We start from the raw sequence: 17,228 nt of genomic DNA, 5'->3' as shown, positions 1-17,228 counted from the left end.
ACCCAAGGTACCACTGTATGGAGAATGATCTGGTTTAGAATAACTCTTGTAAGGAAGAACATTAAAATATAGTGGAAAAATAGGTTACCAAATATATAGATTTGTTATGAGGGGCATTCAGCTAAGTAAAATAGAGGACCCAAGTAAGAAAGGGAGGGAAGTCAAGTGTAAATGGAGTACAAATGAATCAAATGAATAATAATATATTTTTTTGTTTTCTTTATTATGTTTTAAAATCACATGTTTAGTTATAGAAGAATTGAAATGTTACAACGTGATTTTATGAATGTTTGTCAAAAGAAACCAATAAAGATGAATTGCAAAGCAATTCATGATAGAATTCCGAAGGTATGCTTACGATTAATTATATAAGGATTGAATCGTCCTGGGATATGCTTTAACCTAGCCTTACAAATAAAACCTACAAAGTTACTAGCCTTCAAGGTTTTCCGTAAAATATAGACGAAGGAGACAAACCAAGCCCCTCTTAGTCTAGAAAAGCTGGCTTGCATGGTTACTGGGAGAAAAGTTTACTCACAGGTGGTCACTGGAATAGTTTAAATTTACAAGCTTGCTTTAATAATTATTTTTGGAATGTCCCACCCCCCAGCTAAAAATTTGGAAACACACAATTAAATTGATAAGCTGTAGCTTTGGGTCAGACAAAACAAAGTATACACAATACAAGACCTGGAAATGGTCATGCTTTTAGGAAGCTTCAAAACAAGACCAGAAAGAATCAGCTATGTGTTACGCAGATTGCTGGTTTATATTCAGGTCAGCTGGGTGCTGTGTTATCAATAGGAGGGAAATAATAGCTATTGGTGTCTGGCGTTATGGCCTCAGACCAGGAATTCTTAGAAGCAAAGTCTTATGATGATGGCAACCCCAAGGAGGAAATGGATCTACTCCCCGGTCCATCCCATGTGGAGACACAGTCACTGGAGTCTGTTTATCCTCCCTAAACCCCCCCCCCCCGAGACACTTCTGTCACCAGACTCGGATGATGGAACACACCCTCCTCTGAGGATCAGGACAGCACTGCGGAGGTATTCCCACAGCCTGAAACTGCAGTGCTTAGAAGAATCCAAAGGCGGGGGGCAGACTGGACACCGTAGGGGAACGCACTGAGACCAGGATGCCACTGAGACAACTTCTATGTTCTGCCTTAACTACAGGTTATAACTGTGGTCCTGCAATCCACACCTAGGTCCCTCTCCAATGTGCTGATTTTGCCTTGCCTTCTTGCATACCTAGAATCCTGGGACTCCTGCCCGACCCACTTCCTTCAGCTATCCATGGTGGTGGGCATTTCAGTGGATCAGGATATTCTGATATTTGGAAATCTCTCAGTGAGTTTTGAGGGGGGCAGTTTGGAATGGTGTTTGGAAGTGGCATCACTCCAGCTTAGGGAGTGCAGTCTGAGGATGGTATTACCCAAATTACTCTCTGGGAGATCTTCTCCCTGTAGTAGACAAGTCTCTTTGCCTACACTTGTGTTCTACTTATTTATTTGTAAATAAAACAAATACTGCAAAGATAGCCCAAGGCTCCAAGGCCAGAAACTGAACCCAGTAGCACTACCCCTGGAATATCTCACTGTTTGGAAAAGTGGGGAATGCCTAACAATATTGTTTCATCAGTTTTGCATCCCCCATTTTAACCGTCAAAGTACTTTTGAATTTTAACAAGCCTCTTGCAAATGGGCAAGTGGTGGAAGGAGCATGTCTCCCTACACAAATATCTGAACCAGGGCCCATAGACAAAAGAAGGTGTGCTGGTCCTGAGGGGAGGTTACTGTGAGGCATGGTCAGAGTCCGGTCCTGGGTCGAGGGTCTGGAGACTGTCCACCAAGGGCGAAGCAGGGTCCAAAGTGAGGAGCCGGGCAAGGTCAGGAACTCTGGAAGAACAGGTCTGGGTGCTGGCAGAAACAGGTTTCCAACGACGTTGCTCCCGCAACCTGGGACCGGGCTAACTGGCCTTTATCTTCTCTGAGGCCAGGGGTGGTCCCGGCCCACAGGTGACCCGCCTCTCCTGGCCTTAAGGCAAGCACTCCTCCTGAGAGAACCCAGTTCCCTCCGCCTCTCTGCCCTGAGCCTCTGCAGCTCAGGAGAGGCTGGAGGGTTACTGGACCCAGGGGGAGGCTCACCTTCCCCTGACATTGCTGGGAGAGGCGAACCTGTAGGCAATGGGTCCTCAATCACCCCAGGAGCCAGAGTGGAATCATCTGGTGTCTGCTCCTGAGGATCCGGCACAGGTGCAGGCGCTTCAGATTCAAGGCCCTGCCCCGGCTCAGCCGGCCCTGGAGGCGGGGACTCCTGTGCAGGCTGGGGTTCCTCCGGTTCAGCCTCTGAATCAGATTCCCAGGCCATCACAGAAGGACACCAAGATTGTGTACCCTCCAATTAAACCCCTATGCAATGGAAACACAAACTCAATTGAAAAGCAAGGTTGGATCACAGCCTAATGTATGCTGTGGTAGCTTAATTTAATTTATTTATTTTAGTGCTACTAAGCATTCCCACCGTACATCAGTTTGACAGCTGACTCCCAATTTATCCATTTCTTTTCTTTTAAAGAAAGCATTTGGGCATTTTATAATTAGTTTGCTTCTGTAAGGGACCTTACATTGTGATATAATAAGCACAGCCCTGTGGAGTGAATATGTCTTCATCTCAGCTGCACACAACATGAAGAACAAGAAATTAAACACAGTGAGCAAAAGGTTAGAATTTCAACAACAGAGACTGTTCAGATCAGATACTGGTTGGACATATTGTTCTTTATACACACAAGTCACTACATTTTGCCTAGCACACTATATAATTTCTTTTTTAAAGCAATGGTTTATAGGATGGCAGTCTACAGTGGCAAAAAAAAAGAATAGATTTTTATTTATTTAAAAAATTCAATATATAAATTGAATATTTATGTGTATAGATGCAAAATTGCCAAATTCAATTGTTTCTTTTTTTAAATCACCAACTAAAGCATGGAAATAACCCTGGCTTGAGTAGAGACTCAAAAATAGAGTACTTGAATATAGTCACACAATGGGTTGCGAACATGATCCGTGCGGGAGGCACGTTCACAACCCGCAGTGTTTGAAGCCTGAAGCGCCGCATCTGCGCACGTGCGTGTCACAATTCGGTGCTTCTGTGCATGTGCGTGATGTCATTTTGTGTTTCTGCGCATGCGTGAGTGCCGAAACCCGGAAGTAACCCATTCCAGTACTTCCATGTTTGGCACGGTCCACAACCCGAAAACGCACAACCCGCAACATTCGTAACCCGAGGTATGACTGTATATGAACATCCACAAATCCACCTTGAAACAGAAGGGAATTCACAGGTCGGTCAAGGGAGGGAGGGGTAACCTGTGGCACTCCAGGCAGCAGCTACCCAGGACTATCACGTTTGGTCATTGGCTGCAGTGACTGGGGCTGATGGGAGGCAAAAGTGGACAGTGTAGTGGGGCTGCATTGCTCACCTGACCTGCATCTGGCCAAACTGCTGTTGCATCCTGGGATGGAGACGGGGAAGGACATGGTGTGAGGTGGGCACAGTGCAAATGTATTGGCAGGAGCAATGGATTGGCTCTGCTGGTGGGTTTGCACTGCGCCAGTCTCTCTGCTGTCATGCCCCTCGCCTTCTGCAGTTCAGGATACTACACAGACTCAGTCAGACAGAGGTTAGGTGAGCAACACAGCCTCACTATGCCGCCCCCTGCAGTCTGGAGGCTCAGACAGAACCATCCCTGACTTAGTGTAAATGATTTACTGGGGATCTGGGCCCTAAAGGGGTGGGTGGGTGGGCTTGTAATGACATTCAGTCATTCCCCAGTCAAGGACCTCAAAGCATATTACAATCAATAGCAGTGTATTAAGAACAAGATCAAATCAATCACGTAAAATAAAACATTCATAATGAACTGAAACAGCAACCAGAGACTAATCATCATTTAAACAGGGAATCAGTTAGATCTCAGCAGTGTGTTTATAAAGAGATGACTTCTCAGTGGTGCAGACCTCATGGATAGAGAGACAAGCCTTCTGGTGCATTCAGTGGCGTAGCGTGGGGGGTGCAGGGGGGCCGGCCGCAACATCTGGGGGGGGGCGTGCTCGCACTCGCAGCTCTCTGCCCCTACCTGGCTCACTCACTCTCTCTCACTGCAGTGCTGGCTGTGCGAATCCGATCCGAGCCGCCGGGTCGCCGCCCACTGTGGAGGGGGGGTGCCAGGCGTGCGGTGCGGTGCGGTGCGGTGCGGAGAGAGAGCGAGGGACTATCTGGGGGAGGGACAGTGTAGCGGGGGGGCGCAAATTACTTGCCTTGCCCCGGGTTAGGGGGCGCAAATTACTTGCCTTGCCCCGGGTGCTGACAACCCACGCTACGCCACTGGGTGCATTGGGTTGGCACCATCACAAGGATGGCCTTGTCCTGTGCTCCCAGCCAACCAACTATTCAAAGCTGCCCCCACCCCCGTGGGCCTGACCTGCTTTTTCAAGGTTACAGACCATGCACCAACCAAAGCTGTTGAAGGACATTTCTGAACACAGTGGCAACCTGGCCCTCTAGAAGCGATACAGCTGTCTCTTAGATCCAGTATCTTGGCATAATGCACACACACATAATGCACACAGGCATGCACACAATGCAAGGCTGCTTTTTTCCGCATCTTCCTTTACTTAGACATATTGTAGGGAGGAAAAGAGTAAGAAACTCCTCCTATCCAATGAATATTCAGAGGTCAGCAAGAAAGCATTCTGTGATTGACTAAAGCAGAACAAAATGAAACAACTGTAGAACTTTTTACCTGTGTTTGTCAAAGGAAAAATTTATGTGATCCTCAGGCAAAGGGTTTCCTTCCTGGTCACTGGCTTCGCTGGGTTCATGAATGTCCATATCTGGCACTGTCCTCAGTTTTGTATTATTGAAATATGTGCCTGCGAAACTCCTGGTCAGCGCACCTGGATTAGAACAAAGAGTTCCTTTGATTACTGGTGCTGGATTCAAAGTCACTCTAGTTCATGGAAAACCAGTCATGTAGATTTGTTATGACAGATTTGTTAGACGATTATGCAGTTTTTCACACACTTTTCAGCTCTGTTTAACAATACCAATAACAAGCAGAGAAGTGCAATGAGAAACAAAGAGCTGTCTAGCCCTATATTGTCTCCTCTGACACCAGTTATCCAGGGTCTCAGGTAGACAGAGGCAGAGAAATACAGAGGCGCTTCCCACATTCTACCACCTGATATTTTTACCTGGAGATGTCATGGGATGATCCTGGATTCTCCTGCATGCAAAGCAGCACACCAACACTAAACTATGGCCTATGGAATAACCATCCAACACTGGGAGGGGGGGGGTCTCTCTCCTGCCATCATTAACACAGACATAAACACAGAAACAGCTAAGGGGCAGAGGATGATGCACTCCCAAGGGGTGTGTGTGAAGAAATAACAGGTTAGGAGAGATAAGGACACCCAGAGAGATGTAAGGCGCTGGGATTGGGGGACCTCATGTGTAGCAGTGTAGAATATATCCAACACTGTAGAAGTGCCCTGTTTACCTGCATGTAGGTTCCACTGATGTGGTTATCAATGGCTATTTGAAATGATGACTGTACATTATCACCCGTATTGGAAACAGTATGCCTCTGAATACCATTAGCTGGAACACAAGCAGGAGTGCGGTTGTCCTTCTGTGCTGCTTGTGGGCTTTCAAGAGGATCTGGCTGACCGCTGTGGGAATGGGACGCTGGTCCAGGCACAGGAAGTGTCCAAGGCTCTCTCACCCAAAGTAAACTTCCGCTGAGCAGCTCCACCCTGGAACTTCTCACACTGCTCAGGGAAGTGAAGAATTCACAATAATATTTTTATCTAGATGCCCTCACAAAAAAGTGCCTTCATTCAAAGGCTGGACAAAATTTAGAAGGCAAAATGGCAATGGTGAGGAAATAGTGAATGAAGGATAGAAACATGATCTGCAAACTATTCTAGCATTGCTCTAGAGGCTCCCCACCCTCATTTACTCCTTAATGTGATTCCCTACTCTGTCCCCCGCGGGTGGCGCTGTGGGTAAAAGCCTCAGCGCCTAGGGCTTGCCGATCGAAAGGTCGGCGGTTCGAATCCCCACGGCGGGGTGCGCTCCCGTTGTTCGGTCCCAGCGCCTGCCAACCTAGCAGTTCGAAAGCACTCTCGGGTGCAAGTAGATAAATAGGGACCGCTTACTAGCGGGAAGGTAAACGGCGTTTCCGTGTGCGGCTCTGGCTCGCCAGAGCAGCTTCGTCATGCTGGCCACGTGACCCGGAAGTGTCTCCGGACAGCGATGGCCCCCGGCCTCTTGAGTGAGATGGGCGCAAAACCCTAGAGTCTGTCAAGACTGGCCCGTACGGGCAGGGGTACCTTTACCTTTACCTTACTCTGTCCCCGGGGGCAACATGGAACATACTGTATCAGCACCTGTGAGAATTCACTTGGATATTTGGAAAACACAATTTATTGCATTTGCATCCTTGTCAGCATCATAAAACTGTCCAGTAAATCATAAGAAGGAAACAGAGAGAGACGCATAGTGGTCTGTTCAAAGATAAATTATGGTAAACGGCCCGTCACCTTATTGCATAATTGGATTTGCAACTGTCAATTTTAAAGGTAATTAAGTTTACAAGTGTGAAATAATGGCAGAGCAAGCAGTGGCTATTTCAGAAGTGAAGTTAATGTTGGTGCGTTATTTTTTAATCAGCAGACCTTGGTGTGCATTTGGTTACTGAAATGTAGCTGTTACTATAGAAAGCCTTTTGGGTCGTTTAAGTTTCTGTTGGAGATGTGTGCAATCAATACAATAAACTCACAGACTATGTACGATTTTGGGATAAATCAGCCTCCCAACCGCAAGCAACATGAGTGCCATGAAACCAAAATCCACATGTCCCCAGCCTGCTTGAGCTAAAATAGGCTGCACTCGAAGCACATTTAGAAGTAGACCACTGAATACAATGGGGCATGCTTCTGAGTAAAGATGAACAGGAGAAACTGATCCAGTTTCCCTGATGAAAATGGGATTAAGACTTCAGTCAAATGCAGCAATCCAGTTATTCTGATTTAGGTGTTGTGGGTTGACCTGCAAAATCTCTTTATGATATGTAATAGAGCTGTCCCTGATGCTATGTTGCATTTACTTGTAGCTGGCAGCCTGCTTTTAGCAGTTGTTCTTCCACTGTCTGCTGACCATTCCCTTTTTCAGTAATAGCTATCAGGATGGTTTCATGTAATGACTCAACCAAGGGTAGTTTCATGTAATGATCCTATGACTCAAAGCCGGTGTGGCATAGCAGTTAGGGTATCAGACTAGGAATGGGGAGACCATGGTTTAAAACCCCATTCAGCCGCGAGTGACCTTGGGCCAGTCAATAGCTCTCACTCAGCCTAACCTGCCTCACAGGGCTGTTGTGAAGGTTAAATGAGGAGGGGTAGGACCATGTAAGCCTCCTTGAGCTCATTGAAGCCAAAGGTGAGATATAAACGCAATAAATAAATAAAATGTGGTAGAACCTATCATGAATGTAACTTGACTATCCATCTGTCTACCTGTCTCATAGGCAATATTACACTGCAAATTACACTCACTTAAACATATAGAACAAAGTGGCCACTATATAGTCAGATGAATCATTGATTTTTTTTCTTTTCCTTTTTTAATTTGAGAAAGTTTCTCATCAACTGATGGGTTATTCAGCATCAGTGATCATCTCAATTTAATTAGAATAAAATGGAGAAAGGAAGAATGGTGCATGCCCTCTTCAGCTTCTTGGATAAAAGGTGGGATATAAATGTAATAATAAATAGGTAAATCATTTAAGAATTTCTATTCTTAATTCTATTTCTTCTATTTCTATTACAAACACTGCTTTATATTACATCTATATCACATTCTCTTTCTGCATCTCAGTTTTCTCTCTTCTCCTGGGTTTCCCTTTAACAAAGCGCTATAAAGGGAGCAAACGCCTAGCACCGGAGAAAGTAGCCTCTAATTATAGACCATCAGGGTGGAAAGATTTGAGGGCACTGCCAATAACACACTTGGAACATTTCAGAGCAGGACCTATGACCTTACCTTGATAGTCAAGGAGAATGGAAAGGAGCAGCTGGGGGCAGACCTCCTCCAGCACGGAGCAGAAAGTGGACAAGGCGCCGGGGCCCTTGCAAGTCAGTTTCTCAAAAAGATACGCAGCTTGCTTCTCACAGCACTCCTGGGACAAAATGTCTTTGTACTCCTCCAAGGAAAAAACTCTCTCATAAACCAGATATGACAGCACTTTCTGCACATCCAGCTCTGCTTCGATTCTCTCCCTGTGGTTGCTTAGGATATCAGCAAGCCAGCGGTTCTTCTCTCTGCTATTTTTTTTTGTCAGTTTTGTACAGTTATAAAACCAAGAGCGAGCCGACCATCCAAACATGTTTGCATTTAAGCTAAAAATAAATGCAGATATTCCAACTCCGCCTGGGCTGTGCAGTCTTTAGCAGGCGATGGCCGCATAATGCAAGGATAGAGGGAGTGCAAGTGTGTATTGCCTGCCTATGGTTATTGCAATTCAGCTGGAATAGAAAAGGCCTATGTCGAAATGATAAAAGGGAGGGGGGAAGCCCACGCCCAGGGCTTTCAGTCCCCTAAGAGGATTACTTTACACTAATTATCCCTTTACAAGCGTTAATAAGCATCTCTGCAACCATAGTGAAGGAGATAGGAAAATAGCTGGGCTAATGTTACTTTTTAATTCTGTAACCAATCTTTAAAAGACCCTCTTTTTCAGATGAAAAGGATGCTTTTTTCAAGAAGACAAAATATCAGATGAATCACCCATGGCAAAATGGTGTTAAGACAAGAGGATGTGTCTTCAGGGTTATACCAAGTTTGACCCTGGGAGGACTGTCATCCAAATCACAATATGATTGATTGGTGATGGCTCCTTTTAAGTAGTATTTCATAGGAAATATGTTCCATGCGACACATTTATGAACAGAAAGACTAATGATAAGAATTAGTTTTCTCCCTGAAGCCTGATATTCGTAACTTTCATCACTGAGCATGTCTATCATGTGTGCTGGTTACTAGGTCAACTCCCATAATAAAATAAAATACAAAAAACTCTCATAAATAGTGTCTACTTAATGAATTAGGATTAAGAGAGATTCTTACAGCTCCAATGTAGGTGTGCTGCCAGCAGTAATTATTCACTGTGGATCATGCTTGTATAACATCCCCTCTTAACGTGTAAATTCCTGCAATCTGCAGCAGTGTTGTTTTGTTTTTTGATCTGCTTGCTTTCTCCAGGATTTCCGAGACATTCATGCTGCCTCTATTGCCCAGGGCAACTCCCTTCCTCAATCATCATCAGACTGTCACCTTCAGCCCACAGCACAATATATACTTTCACATATATTTCTGCCATTTCCCACTGCATATGCTTTTACTATCACATTTATAACTTGCAGAGATATAGCCTGCAGCAGACTTCAGCAACCTGCTGTCCTCCAGAAATTTGAGGCTACAACTCCCATCAGCACCAGCACACTCTGGAGGGCAGCAGGTTGGTGAAGACTGGCCTACAGGTTCCCATGTCTTCTGATCTTGCTTGGAACGTCAGGCCAGGGTGCTGGGGTAGCTCTGTCCCTTGGAAACAGAGTCTAATGTGAACAGAATGATCTCAGTGCATATAACTGTTGAGATGTGTGAAGACATGATGTATAAAGGTTGTATTTGGAATGAAAATAAAATGTTCTGTGACCTCTTTGACAGAGCCATGAGGCCTTGTCATGTTACAATATTTATATTTTATTTCTAAAAATATTTATACTGCTATTCGTGATAAAAAAATAAATCAGAGCGGTTTACAACAATTGTCCAGAAAACCAAAAACATGAAAAGGTTAAAATCAGAAATCAGCTAAGTACAGTATTATGGAAAGATGTGTTCTTAATTGCCTGCACAGGCCTGGTGGAAGAGAAAAGTTTGCAGCAGGTGTTTAAAAGTTGGCACAGAAAGTGTGTGCTGAATTGGCAGTGTTCTGGGCCAATGACACCAAAGGCTCATTTTCTTGTTGTCAAATAAGCCTCACCAACTCAAAGGACTACCAACAATGCTCCTGCAGATGATCTCAGCCGTTGAGCGAATGAGGTCCCAGAGGTTCCCTGAGCCTAAGTTGCTCAGGGCTTTGTAAATGAGTACAAGCCTAGCCTACATAGCAGTCATTCATGGTGACAGGCTCTGACAAGGGGAGAGGGAGAGGGAGAGAGACCGACTGATGCTTAAGATTTCCTTAGGTGGGGCTTGGGCCAGGAAAATTCAGTCTGATTGGTCTGGATGGCAGCAGACTCTGGCTGAAGGTTCCCGTCAGTGAGATTCAGCTGGTGCCTTCTGTTTTCAGCTTTTAAATGCCTGCTGAAAACTAAGCAGGGCATCCGGAGGGGAATGATATCAATCATATGCTCCCTACTTTTGCAGTTACAATTTTTGCCCCAGGATTCACTTAAATTGGAAAAGGAATCAGTTCTTGAGGAACATCTTGGTGCCTCTCCATGCACAAAGATCTGGTCCACCCAACCCTTTAGGCTGGTTTCTGTCAGCATAAGGGAGAACTCTTTAAATGTTACTAATTGGTGGTATATTATCCCGGTATGTGTGGCTCATGTTACAAGATCAAGTGGGGATGCAAGGAGTGAGGATCTTATTGGCAAATGTGGAGTTGTCCCAAAGTTCATAAATTTTGGAAATCAGAGAAATCAGTACACAATAGGTAAAAATGAGATCTTCGGTCTATTTTTTTATAAAGGTAAGGATCTTATACATAAACAGTTGATTTTTACAGTATATCTCCTGGCAGTGCTCAATTACTGATTGTTTAGAGCTGGGATGAGACTTCATGCTATTCCCTAGATAACTGGTTCAAGAAAGGCATGTTCATTGCTATTGCTGAGAAACTATGGGCTGGTGTTATTTTTTAAAAAACCAAACGTTCAAGAATTCCGCCATCTTGTGCTTGGTGGCTGCTATTACATGCCTCTATATGGACCAAAGTTGTTTGTTTGCTTCATAGAACTTTGCCAACCTTCCAATTAATTATTATTATTATTATTTATTCAATTTATATACCGCCCTTTATCAAAAGATCTCAGAGTGGTGTACAACATTAAAAACACATCACATAACATCAGTGATAAGCATACTGACAAATAGCCTAATTGTAAAATAATGATCTTAACAGTCCACTCTCCCATACTTTTGCAGGCCACAGATTATTTAATGGCCATAGGCATGGGTAAAGAGGAATGGTTTTGCCTGGCACCTAAAGACAAGTAATGATGGCGCCAGGCGAGCCTCTCTGGGCAGAGCGTTCCACAATCGGGGAGCCACCACAGAAAAGGCCCCTCCTCTTGTTGCCGCCCTCCGAACGTCTCAGCGGGGGAGACATAGAGAAGGGCCTCCGAGGACAAGCGCAGGTCCGGGTGGGTCTGTTTGGGGAGAGGCGGCTCTTAAGGCATGGAGGTCCTCAGCCACCTAAGGCGGCCCTTTGAATTGGGCCCAGAAGCAGCGGGGCAGGACTGGTGTTCAAACCGTCTTGTTCTGGTGGGCAATCTGGCCATTGCCTTTTGCACCAGCTGAAGTTTCCAGACCCTCCACAGGTTCCCATTTTCCAGGGACAGTCCCAGATTTACAGACATCATCCCAGTTTCTGATTTGAACCCGGAATGTCCCCCTTTTCCTTAGGGTGTCCCTGTGTTCATGGGAGAAACAGGTATCAGCCTCAAATAACGCATGTATTCTTTAATATTAATAATAATAATAATAATCCTATGTATTAGAATTGCCCAACGAACTCCCATCTCATTTACTGAATTTATGAGCCCCACGTGTCTGAATTCTACATTTCGCGAGGGAGGCCGAAGCCGCCGCCCCTTCCTCGCCTCTCCTCCTCCTCCTCCTCCCCGCGAGGCCGGAGCGCGGAGCGGCGGGCGAGGGCGATGGCGGCGCCGGCCTGGGCCGAGGGCGTCGCGTCCCGCCTGGCGCGGCAGGAGCGGGAGGTCCGCTGCTTGGCGGCCGAGATCGCGCGCCTGAAGGAGCCGGAGCGCTGGCCCGAGGGCGGCCTGGCCGGGGCTCCGCTGCCGGAGGCGAGCCCGGGGCTGCAGGCGCTGCGGGCCGAGAACGAGAAGCTCCGCTACCGCCTGGGGCACCTGCGGCGGAGCCTCGGAGCAGAGCTGGCCCGCGCCGGGAGCAGGCCTCCGCCGGAGCCCCGGCCAGAGCCGCCTCGGGCGGCCGCGCAGGTGGGCGAGGAGGAGGCGGCCCGGCGGGGGGCGGGCAGAGCGGAGCCCCGTTCGGGTCAAGCGCGCCTTGGGTCCGCCGGGGCTCCCTTCGGAGGACCTGCCGGGACCTGGCGCCCCCCGGCGAGGCCGGCGTCTCGGCTGGAGCATCGGCGAGAGGAGGGCGGCGTCGCGGCGCCTCCCTTCTGCTTCTTCGGCTGGAGCGGCGGGCAGGGTTGGGCAGGGGGCCGCGCTTGCTTCCAAAGCTGCAATCCCATCCCAACAGTGACAGGGTTATTGCTACAAAAGTGGGGTGCCACCCCCCCCCCCGCCGAGCCGCGGCAAGATTCCCGGGGGTCCGGGCGCTCCCGGGGGGTCTGCAGTCCTTTGGAGAATCGAGACAGGGCGGAGACTGTCGTGGCTTTAAGAATGATGGTTGCACCTTTGGTGTGCATGGAGGGAGTCCCGATCTTACAGCATGGTCATCTGAAGAGGGGCTTGACCCCCACAGCAGGGCAGCCCTGCAGACCAAGGCATCGCCCCCAGCCTGCCTGCAGCCTGCCTGCCCAAGATGGATCCCACTCTTTATTCCTCCTTCTCCTTCTTCCCAGAACACTTTGCTCAAAACCTCTCTTTTCCTGTCATCTCCAACACACCTTGGCAACTTCTATCTCCCTGGGCCATCTTGTCCTGTTAACAGGTTTTCTCTTTGCTAGGCCAGCCCAGGGATTCCTTGTCTGGCAGTGTTCTGCAGCTTGTACTTTCATCCACATCCCAATTAATCAAAATCCTACCATTTATTAATTTCTAGGGTTTAGGCCCCCCCCAAACCTATAACATTGTATACATATCCACCCCCCACCCCCTTTATCTTTCCCAACTGCAATAACATGTCTCTTCCATATTGATCTCTACAGGCACAGCAGGCCCTGTAACGGTTAATGACTGATCTGAAGTACAGTATCTCTAGAATACATGGTACTTTAGTAATGTAATTGACATTACAGTTCAGAGATTTGAGCTTTGGAAATTAATTTCCTTGACTCCCTCTCTATCTTTGTGTTTTTAATTACTAATTCTGACCACTTTTTTTGCTTTGACTTTAATTCTGGCATTTGGATTGGCAATTTTTTTTATATAATGTAGTTCTACCTTTTCTTTACTTAGGATCCTCCCAATGCAAACCTTGCTGTTCACCAGAGTAAACATAAAAGGGAGAAGAAGGAAAGTCAAGCTGCTGATGGATGTAGAAGTGAGGTATGTGAACTTTTTAGGGTGTCCAGGTAGCCACTCTTGGTATTGTCTTTGTCTCTGCTGTGCCTGACTAGATGAGACAGTGGGGATCCTTGACCTTAACTTTCCTCTTTTTAGCTCATGAGGCTCTTAATCTCAGGTTGTGTGTTCAAGCAGCAAGTTGGGCAAAAGGATTCTGACACTGCAGAGGGTTGGATGCAATGGTCCTTGTGGTTCTTTCCAGTTCTACAATTTTAGGATTGAAGAATAACTGCTGGGTGGGTAGAAGTCATCAGGAAAACAGTGCTGGGAGGAAAGGATCAAACCCTCTTCCCCAGTCTTGGATCTTTTGCTTGGAGTAGTTTCCGTGCACAGCCTGAGGTGGTTGCAACCCAGGCACAGGTATACCACTACAATACAAATTGTGATTTCAAGAGGTGGACTATGATTATCTGCCAGTTTTCAGTAAGTAGTCTTGAAGATGAGCAGCAATAAATGGCATTTGCTCTGTTCTGTGGAGCTTAACCCTAAAACATATGAGCTTTACGAATGTCCAGTGCTGTCCAATATAAGGACCAGCTAGCTAAAAAGAAGGCATGAGTTATCACTTAGCTAGGATGAGAGTTATAGGAGATTCTGTATCAGGGTCCGGAGGAGCTACACCTATAGGAGGGTGGGCGCTGCATGTACGGCTGGAGCTCACATTTGTATTTTTGCCTTTGCCATTTCCATTTGACAGGGAACAATATAAGCCACTTTTAGACTAAATAATGACTTTCCTTTTCAACTACAGCAGTTTGAAAATGTCATTTGGTAAAGAATAAATCAAAACAGGAATTTGTTTCTAAATGGGAGGTTTTCAAAGAATATCTGAAAAATAAATATAGTAGTTTAAATTCTGTTGCAGCATTCGAGGAACTTCAGTAATAGTTGTAAGGTAGATATAAGAAATTAGATTTAATGAGAATAAGTTTAATTATAAGAAAAAATGTGTATTGGCAATAAGTAATATGAATTTGAAGTATGGAATGGACGGGAGGTCGGGTCTTTAGTGTTAAGACCAATAGATGTTTTATTGTCTGCTAAGAATATTATGCGTCTATGGTTATTTTTGTAATTTGTGTATAATTTGGTATTTGTGTTCTTTTGTTTGTTTGTTTGTCTTTCTTGTTGTATAAATAAAAAACTTATTAAAAAAAAAAAGAAAATGTCATTTGGAAATGTCAAATGAAGTCCAAGCTGTTCACGATTCTGACCCATGTGTTTACAGCTACTATTGATACAGTCTAGAAAAAGTGTGAAAGTGATTGGTGGTGGGAATTTGCAGTGAATGGGAGCTTCCATGCAACTGCAGCTCCCATTGGAACTTCCCTGTATAGGGAAGTTATTAATGATTGGTGTTTTAGTTTGTTTTTATCGTTTGCTGGAAGCCGCCCAGAGTAACTGGTGCAACCCAGTCAGATGGGTGACATATAGATATTATTATTAATAATATTAATATTTCACATGCGTTCTCCATGCCCTATTTGTGTTGAAAGCCTGCACTGACATTCTGCCCTGCACACTTTTTAACAGCTACAGCAGGAACCAAGCTTCATCAAAGAAAGGCTGAAGTTATATGAAGCACTGAAGAAAGAGCACGATGCTCTCCTTGATTCCAGAGCATCCAGCCAAAGCAGACCTATCAAAATCACTCTTGTTGATGGGAGGAAGATGGAGGGGGAATCCTGGATAACAACTCCACATCAGCTAGCTCTACGAATTAGGTAATTTTTCTTGCAGGCAGGGTTTTTGTCATCCTCAGATGGCGCAGTGGGTCAGTGGGTCTGGCCGTTAACCAGAAGGATAGTGTTTTGAGCCCACCCAGGGATGGTGGTAAAGGGACACGGGTGGCGCTGTGGGTAAAAGCCTCAGCGCCTAGGGCTTGCCGATCGAAAGGTTGGCGGTTCAAATCCCCACGGCGGGGTGCGCTCCCGTTGTTCGGTCCCAGCGCCTGCCAACCTAGCAGTTCGAAAGCACTCCCGGATGCAAGTAGATAAATAGGGACCGCTTACTAGCGGGAAGGTAAACGGTGTTTCCGTGTGCGGCTCTGGCTCGCCAGAGCAGTGATGTCACGCTGGCCACGTGACCCGGTAGTGTCTCCGGACAGCGCTGGCCCCGTGACCCGGTAGTGTCTCCGGACAGCGCTGGCCCCCGGCCTCTTGAGTGAGATGGGCGCACAACCCTAGAGTCTGTCAAGACTGGCCCGTACGGGCAGGGGTACCTTTACCTTTTACTTTAGGGATGGTGGTGGGCAGGATTCCTGTGTTGCAGGGGGTTGGATTAATGATGTTATGTATGCATGTACACACAGAAAAAAGCACGTAGAGAGAAACATATAATAGCTGTGATTAGAGAGGGGGAAATGCTAAAAATACTTTGTGTGCAAGTTAAAGCTTAAACTATCTTTTTTGCACATCTCTTTTATGTACAATTAAGCTTTAACATCTGTCCCTTTCTCTCTGACCTACCCTCAAGCCCATCTCTCAGCAACTATAGAATTAAAGGTTTGATGGCCTCAAAAGGAGGACATCTCTGGCAGGTTTTTTAGAGGTAACATTTTTAGCATGCCTTTGCTCTCTTTAGTCGTGGACTTGCTGATAACGCCATCATAGCCAAAGTGAACGGGGAACTGTGGGATTTAGATCGGCCGATGGAAAGAGACTCTTCCTTGGAGCTGCTCACCTTTGATAGTGAAGAAGCTCAAGCTGTACGTAAAGTTTTTTTTTATCTCTCTCTTTGTAAAATAATTTGAAAACAGAAGTCCTGATCCAGCAAAGGAAATCCTTGTACAGGCAGGGCTTTTTTTCAGCCGGAACGAGGTGGGTGCCGTTGCAGGCCAGCACCCCCCCCCCCCCCGGCTTTCCCACTGGCTGCCTGGCAATGGCACCAACTTCAGTAAAATATTGGGGGAGGCTGCCCCTCACTGGTATGTCGCCAGGAGGGTGGGCAGTGAGAAGGAAGCCAGAGTCAATCGAGGACAGCCCAGGATGAGAGCCTGTGGCCCATCAGAGGCTGCACCACCTTCCTCCCTCACCTGGTGCTTTTGAGACCCAGGCAGCCGAGCTTCAGAGGCGATGCTGCCCAGACTGGGGCTGGCACTGAGAGGCTGAGCTGGGGCTTGCCAGGGGACAACAGCAGGCACAGTCCACATACTGCCCGCTCCTCTCCTCACCCAGATGCCAGCAGCCAGTGGCAGCCAGGTCCCCTCTGTGGAATTTAGTATGGTGATGGCACATAGCAGCAGTGTGGAAATAGAGAAGGGATGATGGAAGTAAAAGGTTATATATTGTAGACTAGGATGTGAGCCAGCCTTATCTAACCATGTGCAGGTGATCATGTATGGCATGGATCAAGTAGATCAGGACCAACTAATAGAGCTCTGAGTGATGTGCAGCTGATTGGAGTTTTTGATCCCTAATATTTTAGCAAGTAAAATTGAAAGTAACCAAAAAATAATAATCTGCTGTGATAATTTTCTATCTCAACCTTGTTGTTCTTTATCTACAACACCTGAATGCTAAGAGATTGCTTTTGATCAGGTATTTTTGCTAGCTAATTCTGTGTTTGAACCCCTGATCTGAAGCAACTCAGATATACAAATCTACATGTTATCCCAGTAGTTGGCTCAAGGTGGCAAGTAGGTGATTGGCTCTAC

The 17,228-nt window shown here is 46.3% G+C and overlaps 2 protein-coding genes across 9 annotated transcripts in view; one reads left to right on the top strand and one right to left on the bottom strand.

The window, feature by feature from the left end:
* TJP1 (tight junction protein 1) overlaps positions 1-8,475 on the bottom strand; it is a 333,309-nt gene extending 324,834 nt beyond the window's left edge. For all 6 annotated transcript variants that reach the window (XM_083412714.1, XM_083412721.1, XM_083412722.1 and 3 more), the window contains exons 1-2: positions 8,118-8,475; positions 4,813-4,966 (exon numbers count right to left, since the gene is read on the bottom strand). In XM_083412714.1, the coding sequence (XP_083268840.1) occupies positions 4,813-4,966; positions 8,118-8,460 (497 nt within the window). In that variant the 5' untranslated portion in view covers positions 8,461-8,475. The remainder of the gene's footprint in view (positions 1-4,812; positions 4,967-8,117) is intronic.
* Positions 8,476-11,919: 3,444 nt separating this feature from the next.
* TARS3 (threonyl-tRNA synthetase 3) overlaps positions 11,920-17,228 on the top strand; it is a 28,823-nt gene continuing 23,514 nt past the window's right edge. The window contains exons 1-4 of one of the 3 annotated variants that reach the window (XM_083412755.1): positions 11,920-12,148; positions 13,466-13,555; positions 15,107-15,297; positions 16,157-16,280. In XM_083412755.1, coding sequence (XP_083268881.1) covers positions 12,023-12,148; positions 13,466-13,555; positions 15,107-15,297; positions 16,157-16,280 — 531 coding nt within the window. In that variant the 5' untranslated portion in view covers positions 11,920-12,022. Of the gene's footprint in view, positions 12,323-12,348; positions 13,277-13,465; positions 13,556-15,106; positions 15,298-16,156; positions 16,281-17,228 lie in introns of those variants that run through there. The other 2 variants (XM_083412754.1, XM_083412756.1) reach the window with 2 other exon arrangements.

This window comes from Podarcis tiliguerta, assembly GCF_965153285.1.
Source record: "Podarcis tiliguerta genome assembly, chromosome: 14".
Classification (NCBI taxonomy): Eukaryota; Metazoa; Chordata; class Lepidosauria; order Squamata; family Lacertidae; genus Podarcis; species Podarcis tiliguerta.
This window is presented reverse-complemented; position numbering and strand designations above follow the sequence as displayed.